At 38.3% G+C, this 17560-nt stretch overlaps 1 protein-coding gene across 5 annotated transcripts in view; it reads left to right on the top strand.

Moving 5' to 3' along the window:
• ANO4 (anoctamin 4) overlaps positions 1–17560 on the top strand; it is a 203708-nt gene that overhangs the window by 100187 nt on the left and 85961 nt on the right. For all 5 annotated transcript variants that reach the window (XM_026868394.1, XM_026868396.1, XM_026868395.1 and 2 more), the window contains one exon: positions 875–1033. In XM_026868394.1, the coding sequence (XP_026724195.1) occupies positions 875–1033 (159 nt within the window). The remainder of the gene's footprint in view (positions 1–874; positions 1034–17560) is intronic.

The raw sequence follows: 17560 nt of genomic DNA, 5'->3' as shown, positions 1-17560 counted from the left end.
TGTATTACATGGAAGTAGTGTTAAATTGCGAGGAGGATCTGTAGAGAGTTTCATCTCCTGAATTTCTGCAAAAAAAACAGCAGTTTGATTTTTCAGCTCTCAGGAGAGGGACCTGCTTGACCTCTTATTAACAGTGAAATCAGTTTGTTTCTTTCTGTCAGAGCAAACATTTAAGCAGGTATGTTCTTTGCAGGAAATAGCCAAGAAACAGTATTTATTGAATTTAGGTACTGCTAGACTAAACACCAGGAACTATTTTCAAATAAATCCACTGGGTTTCCTCAGCTGTTTCTTAAGGAAAGAATATTTTATAGTTAGTCTGATCAGGCATGGTGAGGTAGGTACAGAACCTTCATATTGTTGACTGTGTCCTATGAGACAGAGGTACTAGAGTCATTGCAAAGCAATGAGAATCTCTGCACCATGTTTCAGTTGTTCTTGCTGCAGTAAATGCTCATGTCACTGTTTATTCTTCTCACATGTACAGACATTCTACCATACTAAGTTCTTAATTTTAAATTTACACTTCACTAACACTATTCTCTGCTTTATTTTATATGTAAGAAGTTATTCCTAATTTTGTGGAGGGTGGTGGGGGAGGAAAGTTGGCTTGTGTTCTCTATTCTCTCCTATCCCATGCATATATGATCAAACACCTGCCTAAGATGACCTCCTGGTTTTGAGGTGGGGAAGTCTGTACTACTTTCAGGTAACCTCAGAGCCACTGTACGTAAAGCAGCTAAAAACTTGAACAGCTTGTTCTGATTCCTTATCTTTCCTGTTGAGTATTACTGAAAACTGATGATGCAAACAGCAATGCAGCAATTACCAAGGCAAATTAATGTTACTAAAATGTTTGGCTTTCTCTTTACAGGAAGTACGTGATAAGAGCAAAACCAATGGACTATATTTTAGAGATGGGAAATGTCGGATTGACTACATCCTGGTGTATAGAAAATCCAATCCACAGACAGAAAAGAGGGAAGTATTTGAGAGAAATATCAGAGCAGAAGGACTTCAAATGGAAAAAGAGGTAAGAGCTTCCGTGAAAAAAACTTTCAACATATAAAGCTGTGTAGTCTGAGGGTATGTTTTGTTTACTCTGAAACCCCTTTACTCTGTAACAGTGGAAAAATGCTTTTAAATATACCTAAATATAGGGTCTTTACTGCCCGAGCAGTGGGAAAGTGTAGCCCAAAGAAAAATCAGATGCATGGATTGAAGGCCAAAACAGTCCATTACAGTCATCTTTTTCAACCTTATGCACAAGTAGGCCACAATTTCATCCACTGTGCTGTGCAGTAGAGAAAACAAGTGCTGGCTTTGGATGGCCTTAATTCTACTGAGTGCGATCCACATTTCCTCTTAGCTGCCTGCTCTACTCTTTGCTGAGGCTCTTGGTACTCTTTCCAGAGACCTAACTAGACCCCGCCTTCATTTTCCTGCCAGCTTAGGCATAGGGATGTGAGCGGTATTTTGGTAGTTTGAAAACAGCCTGAAGTCTCTCCTGTATTAGTCCTAAACATTGAAATAGTTGGACAGTATATATGAATCATTTATACCAATGTTATTTCCAACAAAATGTCCTAAAACAGTGAATCTTCTCTGGACAGGAATGCGAAAATTAATGTACAGTCTCTAAAAATGTATTTATGTGATATGTAGCGGGAGCAAGGCTTAGAGACGTCTCTCTTGCCTAGGCTATGTTCTTAAACTTTCACAAGTGTACTTAAACAGGGATTAAATCTCACTTCTGTGCGGAATAGATATTGCTGGACATCTAGCTTTACTTATGCTTGCTCATATGGTAATATGCATTGTCATGCTGCCACTGATGGAAATGATAGAGGGATTTTTCAGGTTACAGGTTTTGGTCGGTTATGTAGGTTACGTGCCTCTGTGCTTGAAAGGCACACTTCTTTGGAGAATACTGGGGAGGAAAAAGTGGGAGATGTTTCTCTCTAGAATAATGAAAATGTTTCCTTTCTTTACATGTTTTTGAATTAACACAGGTACTGGTGGATGTCAGTGTATAAGAGTATATCACTGGTTACATCAGCCAGTTACCATAAACTATTCCTTCAAATAACCTGAAAGATAGCATCTTTAGTGCTGCAGCAGTTGATACATGTTTTCAGTGACAGCTGTTTTTCATTTATTACATGTTTCCTGTAAACATACCACTGTCTATAGGAGTTGTATGCCAACATCCAAGAACATGAGAGTGTTGCTGCAGCAATTCAGCTTCACATCCTAGAATTCTGCCCTGCTTCCACCAGGAGAGATGCTGAAGAAGTCTCTGAAGTTTAGGCAGTGTAGGAAATGAATGTGGAATTAATCCTCTCTATTGATATATCTGCCCAGTGGTTTCGAACCAATCTTTTCCTACTTTGTGATTTTTTGCAGATTTATTACTGTGCTAAAGTCAGCAGTGAAAGCTATGAAATCACTTAATATTTTAAATATTATGAAACTTATTGCAACATTATTCACAGAAAACTTTCCAAATTGTTGATTTAAGTGCTTACTATAGAATTTTCTTGTGGCTTTCAAGCCCATTTATTTGGACTTTGCTGCTTACACTGCATGAATGTTCTACCAATTTGATTATTCATTTCAGTTTCTATTATGCTACTGACATGCAGTGTTATTTCTTATTAATCTCATTTGGCCTTGGTGTGACTTCTTGCCAGCATCAGTAATTGCACATTTTCTATCACAGCTGGATAAGGTGTAAACACATCTCAGAATGATCAAAATGTGGTTGTGTTACATGACTCAGGCTAATGTTTTTAAAATCTAGGGTAGCAATCTTTTTTAACATGACTCTGACCTAAAATGAAACCCTAGCATGTTTATTTTATGATCATGTTAGTTTCTAAATTGAATTATAATCCTGAAGGAAACCAAGTACATTCTTGGTACACTCCTTCCCTGTCCCTGCAGAATAGCAGCTCTACTGCATAACACTTAGGTTTAAACTGAGTGGTGTGATTGGTTAATGACTAGATTTCTTATTATTTTTACTTCTCCTTTGGGTGAGGCTACACATCATTCTTGGTTTCAATTCTGGAAGATTTTAACAGCAGGTCTGTTTTCTAGTTGTTCGTATATATCTTGCTTCCACTGGGGAAAGTTTGCTCCCAGATAAAATGAGAGAATTGGCTGTGGCTTTGGCCACAGAACTTAATACAGAGTCACCAGGCTGTAACAGATGGACTGAAAGAAACTTCCTACCTTCCATGACTTTTGTGTGATTGCTGGTTCATTCTCCTTTGACTACTCACTGTTCATATATTGACATTCAATTGTATTAGTCTTGTCTTTTTAATGTGAAATCGGTGTCAGAAAGGAAAACTTATAGAGCTGTTCACAGTGCAGTTTCAAAACCATATTCCTTGGTAACACTGCAGAGAGAGGAAAAAGGCACTGCAGTGGCTCGCTGACAAGTGTAGCACAGCAAAATACCCAGGAAATGGAGAGTGCAGGGAGCGAAGTGCTCACTTAACAGTATGAAATGAGAAAGCGAATCTGAAATGAATTCATAAATGTTGATATAACTTCAGGCACAATGTCAAGATCATGTAGCTGAGAAAGGTCTGAACAGGTGTATGTTTCTGACTCTAGAAAAAGGTGGTAACGTTTTGCAGATATTCCCCAGTGAATTCACACTCATGTTCTTTGGCTATACCACACCACTCTCCCATGGAAGTTCTGCCAAATTTGGTGCTCTGTATATCCAGTAGTAAACAATGAGGGGATCCCAGACCAAAGAACACTTGCTACTACTGTCCACATTCTGAGGGCATGTTTCATATTTATCCAAATACAAGATAAACAAGAGACTAAGATCAGCCCACCAACACTCAGAAAAAGGTAACTTATTACTTTTATGTAAAGAGAAAATACAGATAGTGTCTGTCATTCCAAATACAGTGTTCATCCCTCTGGGACAGTAAAAACCCAGCATTTTGCTTGAAAACCTATCTTTTTAAGAGGGAATGAAGAGTCAGAATTACATTGGGCCTGTGGTATTTTTCACAAGAATAAAGATTTATATATTCAATCTCTTGGCCAAAATCCAGCTAAATTCCCTTATCCCAAATTATTCCTGCAGCTTCCATTAATGTATTTAATCCCTGTCCTAAAAGGCCAGGTAGAACTAAGTTGCTGTAAACAGTAACTACACAGTGCTGGTACATGGATATGGTATTACAGACATCTTTCAGTAAGGTGCTTTAACTTGTACTACTTTAGAAGCATGCAGAGGTAGCCAGCGTGAAGCAGCTAACATACATAACTTGTTCACTTGCAACCCATTTAAGCTGGACTGTAATGCAGTGCAAATGTAGGGTAGAGGTAAGGTAGTTCAGAGAAATCTGTGCTGGATGAACAAACAGAGAACCCTTGGATTTGTAATTTGTAAAAGAAAAGAAGGTGTTAGATCTATGTAAATACTGTGTGACCATAATGGATCTGATGTTGTGTAGGATCTGGTCATGTAGCCCTAGGAATAGACTTCATTTAGTTTGAACTTGGTATGGGTTTGGGGTTTTTTTGCTTCTTATGACTACATTAACCTAATTCATACAGAGTGTTTCTGCTACTAATGTGCTTGATACATTTTGCTTAATGATTGTGTCCCAAGTTTTTAATTTGTAAGTTCATTTGATACAGTATATCTGAAAAGACATTTGACATACCAGTAGAAATTGGTAGATAGAACTGTAGTAAAGAGGAACTAATCATATAAATAGTGAAAGTAGTATTCAGACCCTTTATATATTTTGCATTTTTATGTATAGTAATGTTTCAGTATAAAAGCAATGAACTGCTTTAAAGCAGTAACATCCCTTACTGCCTTAAAAAGCAGGTCTTCTCACAGCTGCTGGATGCAGAATATGTTTCAGGAACTAGTTTTAGGTATTTTTAAAATATCAGTCCATTTGAACTTCTGCCCACACACTGATCTTTGCATCTCCCAGATAAAAATGTAGTGTAGTGTACTGGTCCAGATTTCAGGAACTATCTAAATTGAGTGGGTTTTGTGTTACATGCCCGATTAAAAATTTAAACATTGTCACCATAAGTGTCAAGCTGTCACCAGGGCATCTCTAATTGCATTTGCTACCTGCCTCAAGCAGCAGCTGACATTTCTGGGACAACATCTGGCAGTTGATATGCAGCTGGTGTATACAGTAGGCAGTAGAAATATACAGTAAGTGTTCTCTGGAGGGGGGGGGGGGAAGCACAGTATAAACTTCACTTTTAGTTTATGAACAAGTATCTACTAGCAGGTATAAACTTAGTCTGAAAGTTATGTTAATCTAAATCTGAAAGTTACGTTTAGAGATCTATTTCAGTAGTTGATGCAATATAATAGCAGGATACTATTATTTCATGATTTTTTCGAGTTTGCAAGCAGATGTAGATAAATTCATGGCAAGGTATTAGGAGTTCTACACAGCAGTTTTTCTTTATGTGCCTGTACTTTTTGTAACTAATGGCACAGGACTTTAGAGGCTTGAAATGCATATTCAGTAAGAGACTTGTATTTAGCAGCAACTTGGAGCCTGGTTTACAATGATGAAAGTTGAGAGGAATTACAGGTGACGGAAAGAGCACACAGTATAGTATCTCTGTGACTCTTAGCTCATCCCTGAGTGTAAAACCAAAATAGACTTATGACCATGTCAAAGTGAGATAAAAGAAATAAAGAATAAGTATGAGAAAAACAAGAACATCAGAGTTGGAAACCTTAAATATAGTTGTGATCAGAAAGTGATGATGTGAAAGAGACATTATAATCCACAGCTATTGCTCCTGAGCATAGTCAAATATTATAATCTACTACTTCTTGGTGGTGTTAATACTGCAGAGCCAAAACAGTTATGTGAGACTCATCTGCTTTTTTTTCTGGTTTGTGCGTCATCACTGCAATTGTTCATGAGACTTTTGTTATGTAAACATTATTGCTGATTGTGATTCATGGGCAGCAATGAATTAAGCTGACTTCCATACCTCAAGTGGCATTTGCAGATCTGAGTGAGGAAAGATGTTTTATAAACTTAGTTTATGTAAATTGGTTCTCTGAGAAGCAGTGCACAATAAAATCTCAGTGCCTTTAGAGTTGACTCTAAGTTTCTTTTTCAGTTATGCCTTCGATTTATTCAGCTATTGAAAGAACAATAACTTGTTTGTAATTTATTGCTGCTATAGATGTTAATTTACTCAACCAGGCATACAGTTTATAACAGTGCTCAGCCTGTGTCCCACTATTTGCAGCTTATCAGGAGAGTTTGTGCGGTGACCAGAACCAAACTGCAGGTCATCTGGGGAATCTTTTTTTGGCTGCTAGTTCTCCTTTGATGCTCATATACCTTCCCTGTCATGCTGAGCTTACTCTGCATATACCAAAATCCCCTATCCACTAGAGAAAAAGGTGGCTAGGGAAGCTTCCACTACCAAAATGGCATCTGCTGTCCTCTGAGCTTTTTTTTTTTTTACAGAGGGAAAAATAACTGTGAGCATGCACTGTGAGATACTGTGCATGTGATGATCATCCATACCGTGCAGGCATGGTAGGTCACATGGAAGATGTCACCTATGGGCTAACATGCTTCTCTTTAGGACAAACTGGCATTCGGACAAAACTAGGCTTTTTAGTCTTTGGAGAAGATCAAATGTTGTATTGGGTTTGCATGGCAAGGTTTTGGTAGTGGGGGGAGCTACAGGGGTGGCTTCTGTGAGGAGCTGTTAGAAGCTTTCCCTGTGTCCAATAAAGACAATGCCAGCCAGCTATAAGACGGACCCACCTCTGGCCTATCAGTGACAGTGGTAGCACTTCTGTGATGATGTATTTAAGAAGGGAAAAAACCTGCTGCATAACAGCAGTCACAAGAGAGGAGTGAGAATATGTGAGAGAAACAACTGTGCAGACACCAAGGTCAGTGAAGGAGGGGGAGGAGATGCCCCAGGCACCAGAGCAAAGATTCTCCTGCAGCCCATGGTGAAGCCCATGGTGAGGCAGGCTCTCCCCCTGAAGCCCATGGAAGTTCACAGTGTAGCAGATTCCACTGCAGTCTGTGGAGGACCCCATGCTGGAGCAGGTGGATGCCCAAAGGAGACTGTGACCCCATGGAGAGCCTGTGCTGGAGCAGACCCCAGTGGCAGGACATGCGGACTCATGGAGAGATGAGCCCACACTGGAGATTTGCTGGCAAGACTTGTGGCTCTGCAGGGGACCCACACTGGAGCAGTCTGTTCTGAAAGACTGCAACCATATGGAAAGGAGCAGTTCATGAAGAACTGTAGCCTGTGGTAAGGACTTGTGTTGGAAAAATTCATGGAGGACTGTCTCCCATGGGAAGGACCCCACATTGGAGCAGGGGAAGAAATCAAGGAGGAAGTAACAGCAGAGACATGTGATGAACTGACTGCAACCCCATACCCTGTCCCCCTGAGCCACTGGTGGGAAGGAGCTGGAGAAAATCAGGAATGAAGTTGAGCCTGAGAAGAAGGGGGCGGGGGGGAGGGGGAGGTGTTTTTAAGATTTGGTTTTATTTCTCATTACCCTACTCTGATTTGATTGGTAATAAATTAAACTAATTTCCCCAAGTTGAGTTTGGTTTGCATGTTATGGTAATCGGTGGGTGATCTCCTTGTCCTTAGCCTTTCATTATATTTTCTCTTTCCTGTCCAGCTGAGAAGGGAGAGTGATAGAGCAGCTTTGGTGGACACCTGGCATCCAGCCAGGGTCAACCCACCACAGGTGTAGTTTGATGTTAATTTACTACTGTAACTAGTATCAAGCATTCAGTAGTTTTCATGCACTCTAGTAAGTTATTTCAGTCTCTTATTTTCTGATCCTACTGTTCAATATGTAAATATCTACAGCTAATGAACTTACAGTACAAATTATGCAGCCTGCAGGAGCTGTGGTTTCATGAACAGCATAATATGCTATTATTAGCAGGTGCAGTTTGTTATTGACTGTTTAGGTACTGTGTCTGATTGCATCCACAAATCGTGGATGGAGACATCAAAGTGACATAAACTATGCCTGCAAAAAGGGATCAAGACTGAAATGCAAGACCACCACATGCATTATAAGTGAAAGTGCTTCCAAGCTATTTAATTTAAATCATTGGGCTGTTCATTTCATTCAAATTCACCCAGAGCAAGTTAGAAACAGACTGGTCTTACAAAGATTTATTGTTAGTTCATTATCTAAAGCAAATAGCAAGTGGAGTCTCTTTTCACCAGTGTTTTACAGAAAAATGTATGGGTACAAACAGAACAACGTCCTTTTCGAGAGAGTGCTCTGTACCTAAAAGCACTGTCACTAATAAGTGGAGGAGTTTCTGGCAGCCAGGGATTCTGAGAGAAAATGTTTTAGATTTCAGATACTTTGTCCACTGTACAGCGCAATGGCAATTTAGAAGAGAAATTTGAGGAGGTACATGGAAGTCTGGATGAGTCTGAACTCAAATTTCAGTGTGCAGTTTTAAAAAGTACCTTTTTTGATTCTCTGAGGGAGCCCAGAAATTGATGGTTTTGAGTTGACAAATTCCAGCCTTTAATAGGACTTTGTAAAGCTAGTAAACTATGGAACTGTTGTGGAAAAAGTTACATTTGAAAAAAGTACGGCTTTTTAATGGATATTTCTGTAATACAGAAAATATTTAGATAACTGAAAAAGAGATAAAAAGACCCATGAGATACTTCTTTTTCTTCAGAAATGTTGAGTAGGATTTTCTTTTTGAAGATTTTCCTGTCATCAGTCTTCACAAATCAGAATGTCAAAAACCTTTTGAAAAACACTAGGCTCACAAAAAAAAACCAAACCCCAACAACCAGGCAATAGATTAAAAAAACCAAGGTTACAATGAGATGTCCCCTATATGTCAAAAGTCACCTTTCCCTTTCCAATAATTGGCCTTAAACTGCAATTATTTTTGTGATGTTGTTTGCCTGCTAGTGACATCAAGAAAAGTGTAATGCACAGTCACTTAATGCACAGTGAGAGTTTTCATTGCCCAAAGGTGACATGACTGGTTTGCTGCAACACTCCCTGATAGTGTTGGCTTAATGAGCAGAAATGTAGAGCTGTCTGTAGGGAACAGAAAGACAGAGTATATAGAAACACCAGCAGTAAATTTTATATTCTCATTTCATGTTGATGATTTTAGTGTTGAACCTGTTTTGAAAAGATGGCATTTTATGTACAGTATTATGTTTCTGAACAAATAGTAATAATGATTTCAAATGCCTGCAGTGCCTTCTTGGTCTAGGGGACATTTGCATCTTCCTCTGCAGCATGAAGTGGTGGGGGGCTGCCCTCCCTGGAAGTAGTCCCAGGAGGGAAGCATGAATCTGGAAAGGGCAATTTCTGTTCTCACGAGGTCCCCAGGCCCTCTCATCATCTGAGTACTTCTTTGTTATACCAGGTTAATTCAGTCATGGAACGTGTGAAACATTGGCATTGTGTGCCTTGGTTTAACTGTATTTTAATCGTGGTAAGAGCCACACAAACAGAGCTAGTCCAGTTACCTCAGTGCTCAGACTTATGGAAAAAGACATTTCAGTTTATGGTGCTCTCAGCCCAAATTAAATGCAGCATTGTCCTATCCACTGATATTTATATATTTGTTTCTTGCTGTTTGAGTGGTAATGATGTTGTAAATGAAGTTTAATAAAGTCTACCTGAGGGAAAAATGTTCCTGCAATAGCCACATCAGCTGAAACCTCTGTTAGCCAATTAGTCATGTCCCCTTGTTTAAAGTTTTGTCTGGTTTATGAATTTCCCTTTTGGGCACAAATATCTTTCGTGTAAGCTTTTAAATATCTTTGTGTAAGCTTTTAAAAGAATCTCTAAAAGTACCTTTTAGGCAAGAGTGTAAAGACCCTTTTCTTTCCTCCTGGAGATCTTCACCATATAGTATTCACTACTTTTCTTAAATACAGCTGCTTGTTGTTTCTGTTAATAGACTCAAATGGATCTTTTAATTTATAACATAGGATTGAATCCCTTTTCTGAAGTCTCCACTGTCAGTCACTAATGTAAGAATGTTCTTAACTTTTTTAACCACCATCTCTTCCACCTTTTTAAATTTCAAAACTTCCCATAAAGAAGAAAACCTCCACAGTGAAAATGTAGATAGAAGAACCAAGTAGACATACGTAAATCTGGAAAACATGACTCTATAATTTCTCTTACAATATGCAAAATTCATGTTATTTTTAATGACTGGTACATTTGGAGACATTTCATCTTCATTTCCAATGTGTTTATTTGACGTTTTTCTTTCCGTTTAGTTTATAAATGTCATGTTTTGAAAAGCTGCCATTGTAGGCTAGTAATAACAGTAGAATATTCATGTGTTTTCACCTTCACATACTTCTTTATAATAAAATCTAGATGTATATGGGTTTCCTATATATTTCTGAATCTGTAATAAGATATCTAGCATTGAGTTTATGCAGTTTCATTATGTAGAAATTTAAGGGTTTGAATTTAGGTATTAGATAGGTTTTTTTAATTAAATTGGTTGGAAAATTATCTCCCACAATAAGCAGTTACAAACAATCCATCTATTTTTAGTGTATTCTTTTTACATTTTTAGTTTAATTGGCTTAGTTTCAGAAGCAGAAAGTGTTTTTTGAAAGAAGTGTATCAGCAAGCTTACTTGCTTGACTGGTAGTTGCTAAATTCTGATTAATATATTTTTCTCCACTTTTATCATTCTCCTGTTTTTTTGGTGAGGAAAATTGCATAAAGTCTTTTTAATCAATCTACTAAAACATCTTTTATTGAGGTCATTCCCTTTAAAATGGCACCTTAAATGAGACACTTATAACATTCTCATGATTTCACTAGTTGTACAAATCCAATTTACTCAATTACCAAACATCAATAACGATAAAGTTCTGTAATACAGTTTTTCATTTCTTTAAAATAGAGCTATAAAGAAGTTACACTCTTTTAGGAGAAAGCTATTCAGACATGTTTACTTGCATCACTTTTTCTGATTTGCTTGTAATGCAGGCATATAAGATAATTTTGGATATAGACTTCAATTTGATGGTCTGAAGAGGATTTAGCATCTCTGGAATTATTTTTCTTGAATGTACAGATAAGGTCTAAAATCTCATTCACCAAGTAACACCAAGCATGCTTCTGTTCAGAATCCTTCACATATTTTGACTCGGGAGTGAAAAGCAATAGGAGGAGGGTTTTTTTTTTCTTCATTTCAATACAGTTTGTTAAAAAAGAATGTATAGCATTTCTGTAGAGACTGGAAAATCACATGAAAGATACTTGTTCATAATACTGGGCACTTGTCAGTGGGCTCAAAATCGAAAGAGTGTCTCTATAAAGGTTATAAAGGATCCCTTTTTCACCAGGTCGATTTATTCAGAGTTTTTCTTCTTCCAGTGTATGCACATTGACTAGGTAGGCAGTAAAATCACCATCTCTTAAGTTAGTGAGCAAATCAGAAAGCACTCTTGTCTAGTCCAGAGGATTCCCCTGCCCTTTTATAGAATCATAGGATAATTTGGGCTGGAAAAGATCTCAGCAGGTCTGTAGTCCAAATTCCTGCTCAAAACAGGGTCAACTGTGAGATCAAGACTGTGTTGCTCAGGAATTTCATGTGCCTTTTTCCAGGTGAATGCAGCTATTAATTTTTTATGTCTGCTTTTTTTTTTTTTTTCCCCCAATCTTTCCATTCCATATAGGAGCCCAGGTGCTTTTCATATTTATTTTAAATGAAAGGCAGATGTTGCTCTCGGTTTTCATATGGGTGAGCCTAACCTCCAGTAATTCCAGTAACTCAGAGTTTCACTGCACTGCTCTTTATATGCTCTCCTCCACTCAGAAACTTTTCTTTCCCTACCTATATTTCTGTGCCTTTCTGTGCCCTGTAAATCAATAATCTGATCTGTGACCTCATTTTCTGGAGAATCTGGAGAAGCTCAAGCATCCCTACCATCATAGGAGTGCTGGTGGCAAGGCATGTCTTAAAGGGATCTTCCTGAAGCAGAACTGTCACCAATGCTATGTCAGGATGGCCATGGCTTTTTTCTTCCTTTTCTTCCCTTACAGTTCAGTGTAGACTGCAGCCTGGCCCTTCATTGCCAGAGTTCTTGAGTTTATACTGTGAGTGCTGTTGCTGTTGGAAACTGTGGCTTTCTGAGACAAGATGGGATTAAATGTCCTGAAACAGCAGTTGAGTGGATGGTAGCTCTGGTATGCAGAAAATCCGGGGTCAACAGTCTTGTGCAAATTTATGGATTTTATCATTTGCTTAAGAAATCACAGGAGAGAAGAATTCAAATAATAAAATACAGAAAATAGTGACCAAAATCAAGAAGCCTTTTAAGTGCAGAGGACACTAGTTGGAGGCTTTGTTACTTACAAATCTGTATTTCGGTATGTGTTCTCTGAGGACAGAATGAATAAAGTGAGATGGGGGAAATGGATAGCAGCCAAGGCCTTGTAAGACGTTCTCAATCACTGTGTCCCAGACATCTAAGCAGTGAACTCGAGCCACCCAGGAAGGTGCAATTATAGGAAGTAATATGTCTACGCTACTGCAGAAGTTGGGGTGGGTAGGGAGGAAGGTAACAGGAGTCCATGGAAAATAAGGTGGCTATGCTTCAGAGCCCCAAGAGGGGAAAGAACCATCATATTGACTGTAGCTGTTTGCAATGTAGACATCTGTCTGACAAGGAACAAACCCTTCTGGGTAGCCATTCATCTCAATCTGAGGCAAACAGCACAGATGAATTGTACCGTGAAGGCTCTCCATTGTTGCTCTCCATTGCAGGCAGCTAAACATAGTTGCCCTGAATCACACCTGTGATGTCTGCTCCTTGGGAGTAAGTCTTAAGGCATCTTGTCAGTATAAGTGGGCTTAGAGCCATGATAGTGCTAGTGTTTTTATACAAATATAGCAGCCTGACAGTGTCCAGAAGGGCAAACTGGGTCAGATATATGGCACACACTATATCTATAAACTACTAAAGATAAGCATTGTTCTTTGTCCTGTGCCCAAGTGATAGCTATGGACTTACATGAGTAGACCTGTGGATTTCAGGATCAACCCCAGTACTGGTGGAATGTAAAGCAAACAGCTAACAGAATTGTGTGACAATTGTAAAATTCAATTCTAAAACCCCCAAGCTATGAAATAGAATAGACTAATGATTCTGCAGATTTTCCATTATTTTACGTCTTCTGTTCTTTGCTGTTTTGACTATGAATTGATGAGTGCTTGCCATGCCAATTTACATTTCCATCTTGGCCTGTTTTTTGTCTATGTTGTGAAAGGAAAAAGAATTAATGTATCTTACTAGTGCGTTATTCCAGCGAGAAGGCACAATGTAAAAATGATATGGGGAGGGTGAGCACAGTGGAGTTTTGGGAAAGGGGGAGAAGGATGATGGTAAAAAGTATTAAGAGGAAGCTGGTATCAAGATGTGGAGGCATATCCATATTAAATCACAGCAGACCTGTAAGAAAAGATGCCTTCTCACTGTATAACCCCCCCTATAAAATCTGAGTGTCAAATCTCTTTAGAAATAAAACACATCTTAAAAAAAATATTTTGTATTTACAGAGGATGACTTAGCAGAAGGCAGGGAAAGAGAAAGGCAAGGAATTAATAGTCATTAATATAGATTAGACTCAGCAGTTTTAGCTAAGGAAAGAGGGAAACATTTTGAAAATATGTATACATTTAATTTAGACAGATTCAAAATTAAATACCTGATGCTAAAATGGCCTGATAGTTGATAAGAAAGGCTTAGCTTTACAAAAGAGAAAACAGAAAGAAAAAAAAAAAAAAGAGAAAATGTTTAGAAGTGATTATACAATCCAATAATACATCAAAACATGCTATTTTGTGTGGACAATGTTTAAACTGAAATTTTTCACGTGTTTAACTCCAGATTTTTAGAAACCTTGTTCATACACTTTATTCAGTTTGGTGTTGAAAGAAAATGTATTTCTCTCTTAAATGACATCACAGCTGACCACTGAAATCTTCATATAGGACTAACTATGCCTAGCTAGCAAAAGTCATTATTTACTGATTCTGTTCTTAATTTATTTCATAGACTACCTATAAGGCATTAGGGTTATTTTCCATCAGACACTGTGTAACATAAAAGAAAACCTCATTTCCTAAATTCGTTTCTAGATTCCTGATGCAGAAATGAGCTGACAGCAGCCAGGTTCACTGCACAATCATTTTACTTGCTGTTGGCTACAGGAAAGTCAAATTAGATCAGTAGCCTGGGTCATGGTGCCAGGCCCACAGTTTGATTCAGATCTCATCAAGATATACATGGAAATGAATGGATTTCTTGCATTTACATTTGTTAGCCAATGTTCAGAGAGTATCACACTTAGCTCCTAAGTGGGAGCAGTGGGAATGTGAGTATGTTTAATGTTTTCTTGAAAACCTAGAATTTGTATTTCCTAAAAAGTACGTATACACCTCTATAAATGCCGGACGTTCTCCCTTACTCAATCAGTAAAGCCTCCAAGCACTGTCAACAAGTTACTGCCAATATCCAAAAGCACTGATCTGTTTCATTGTGTTATTCCTGAATACGGAGCCTCTTGTAAATGGAATTGTTCCAAGTTAAGTGTATACCTTTAACAAAGGGAAGACATGTTTCTAATGTCCTTAACCACTTAATTTTGATCTTGAAGCCTATAGAACCTGAAGATCTCAGAAATTCATTTTAAGTAAAATAATAATATATTCCACACTAAGTGCTGCGTACAAATACTGTTCAAAATATCCTGAAATTATCTCTGAAGTAAATTGGATGGGTTTGGAGAAACTTATGCTTTAAATACTATTTTTGCTTGGATCTCTTAAAAAGAATGCATGCTTCTTAATCTCCAAATGAAAATAATATTGTCTGTTAAGCAAAGATCTTCATTGCAGTTGGCTTCCATGGTGCAAGTGAATTTGGAGAGGGGGATTCTTTGCCAGTGTGTATGTTACTTGAGGCCTTAGTTTCACAGCATCATAGGGATCTCATATTTCAATATTATAAAGCAAACAATTTTAGGATTAGTTCCATCACTTGCAACATAGACAGTCACATCAAAACTAACATTACCTTATTTGATGGTGATATTTGCCTTTAAGGTTGTTTACTTTAGCTCCACTCATTTAATCTTCGTGTAAGAGCTCTGAACTAGGAGAGCAGATCATCTTTGTCCTCTGTCACATTTGTCTGAACCATTAAAATATTGAGCTCCATCTGGTGCTTCTTTGCTCTTCTGTGTCATACAGGAGGTGTTTTCATCCAGCACCTTATGTCAATAGGCACACTGGGAATAGCAATAATTGATCAATAGTAGAGCTCATGTTTAGGTGTCTGCCTTGTCAGTACATTGTACCATGTATGGATGTTGCTTTATTACAACAAATTAGAACAGTCCAAAGTAAAATCATAATTTTCCCTTGTCATACACTGACCCTGTTTCATTTAAAGAACATCTAACAAATGAAGAATTCATACAGAAGGTGCACAAAGAATCCAGTGTTCTTCCTTCTTAGTTCAGACATATTACTAGGTATGTCAGTTTCATTTTGTCTCCAGTTAGACTCTAATTACTCTTACCTTTCCTTAAGAAACTTTTATTTTTCTTCCGTTTCTGAAGTATAATTTTTTAACATCAGATGATCTGTTTATATACATAAGTCAAACTACTTTGAGCTTAACTGAGTAGAAACAGATGAAAAATCACATAGACCACCAATTATCAGGAATTCTTCTCTGCACTAGACCATAACATTTCTTTTCACGATCAACCTGAAACTGTGACTTGGTGAAGTCACATGGATGTGCCTTATCCCCCGTTGTTTTGCATATTAATTTTTTTGTGGGAAGTCTTACAGAGTAAGAATGTAGTTTGGGATTTGGTAAAAGATAAATCTATGTAATTACATTAATCTGAGTTGTGAGCTGAACTGTGGTAATAAAACCTATTCTCACCATCATATTTTGCTTTGAAAAGCACTTCTCTTTTGTGGAGTAATGGTGTCATATCTGGAGAGATGACTGCTCTGTCATATGCCTTGACACATTTCCAAGAAAACTTCCCTTGTAATATTGTTTACTTCTTTTCAATGCATCAAATCACTAGAGTACCTTTAGTAAGATTACAGAATGCAGTCACTCAAAAATTCACTATGGCCATCTTATTAAAGGAATATAACAACTATTTGCATAATAGCAAAGAGGAAAGGGAAAATGGCTCAGTCATGTTTCTGCTTACAAATGAGCCAGAAGAGTTTTGGAGCACTGAGTTGAACAATATGAAATGAATTATTAGAAGATGGCTCCTCATACTCTTTCTAGTTCTAATAATCCTAGCAGTAAGCTAAATAAAGCACAGAAAACTGAGATGTAAACCAGGGGAACAGGCATTTGAATTACTCAGACTCTCAGAGTATATGGGGAGCTATAACTGGTAGAGTTATAAGTGATTCACATTCTTCACATGCATCTTTCTCCTTCATTTAACTGGGTCTTGTGTTTTCTCTGGTGCCTTTCCTTTCCTGGAAAATGGTGACCTGAATTTAAGTCTGAGAAAGTGCTTTCAGAGTGGTCTTCTGTGGCTTTCCCTTTCTTGCAGAGCAGAGCAAAATGTGTGTCCTGCAGAGCCAGGTATGGTGCAGAGACCCCACCCCCAGGTGCTGCTGAGTGACTTACCTTGGGAATTGCAGATATTATTGTCACATCAGCATGAGATAGCACCCAGCCTAATCAGCCGTGCTATCGTATGCATGCACTAAACCCACTACTCCTTCTACAGCCAGGGCTACAATCTCTGCCTGTAATTCCTCACATTGTGGATGTGTAGCTGACTTGAAGAACTCAGAGCTCCACTGTGCTGTGTGGACTGAACTAAAGCCTGTCTTCTGATAGTGTCGTTTGGAGCAGGCTCTTCCTTAGGTGTGATCTTGAATTCACTGGCATCAATCTTTAGAAAGAATTTTGCATTACACTGTCAAATACAGAGGTATACAGACTGTAACAGAGGGACAGTTCACTACATCCTGGAAAGTGTCGACACTTAAAAGAATTCAAAGTCTAGGTTGATACTCATATAAGTATTTGTCTTCCTTCCAAGACTCTGAAGAGGGAGTTGAACAACCAGATAGCTTTACCTTGCTGGATCATAGGCAGGTGCTCAGAACCTGGGCAGCTGCAAACACTTCTGTGTCCATATGGGATGTCTGTTGTGGCCTTTCTGTCCAGACATGCTATGGTGCCCCGAGAGATTGTGAGGTCTCCATCTACAGAGATATTCAAGACCACACAAACTGCTCTAGTTGTCCTGGCTTTCAGCAGAGGTTTGGACTACATGACCTCTGGATGTCCCTTCCAACCTCTATTATTCAGTGATGCTATGATAAGCAGCTTGTTCAGTTCCTCTAGGTTATTTGTATGCAAAAGCTATAATAAGCCTGCCTGCATGTTTTGGGTGTTTGATTGATTATTAAGTTTGTGAAATTAACTGCTGGAC

The sequence above is a fragment of the Athene cunicularia genome (genome assembly GCF_003259725.1).
Source record: "Athene cunicularia isolate RWA chromosome 1 unlocalized genomic scaffold, athCun1 chr1_part2, whole genome shotgun sequence".
NCBI lineage: Eukaryota > Metazoa > Chordata > Aves > Strigiformes > Strigidae > Athene > Athene cunicularia.
Note: the sequence above shows the minus strand (reverse complement) of the source record. Positions and strands in the feature narration are given on the sequence as shown.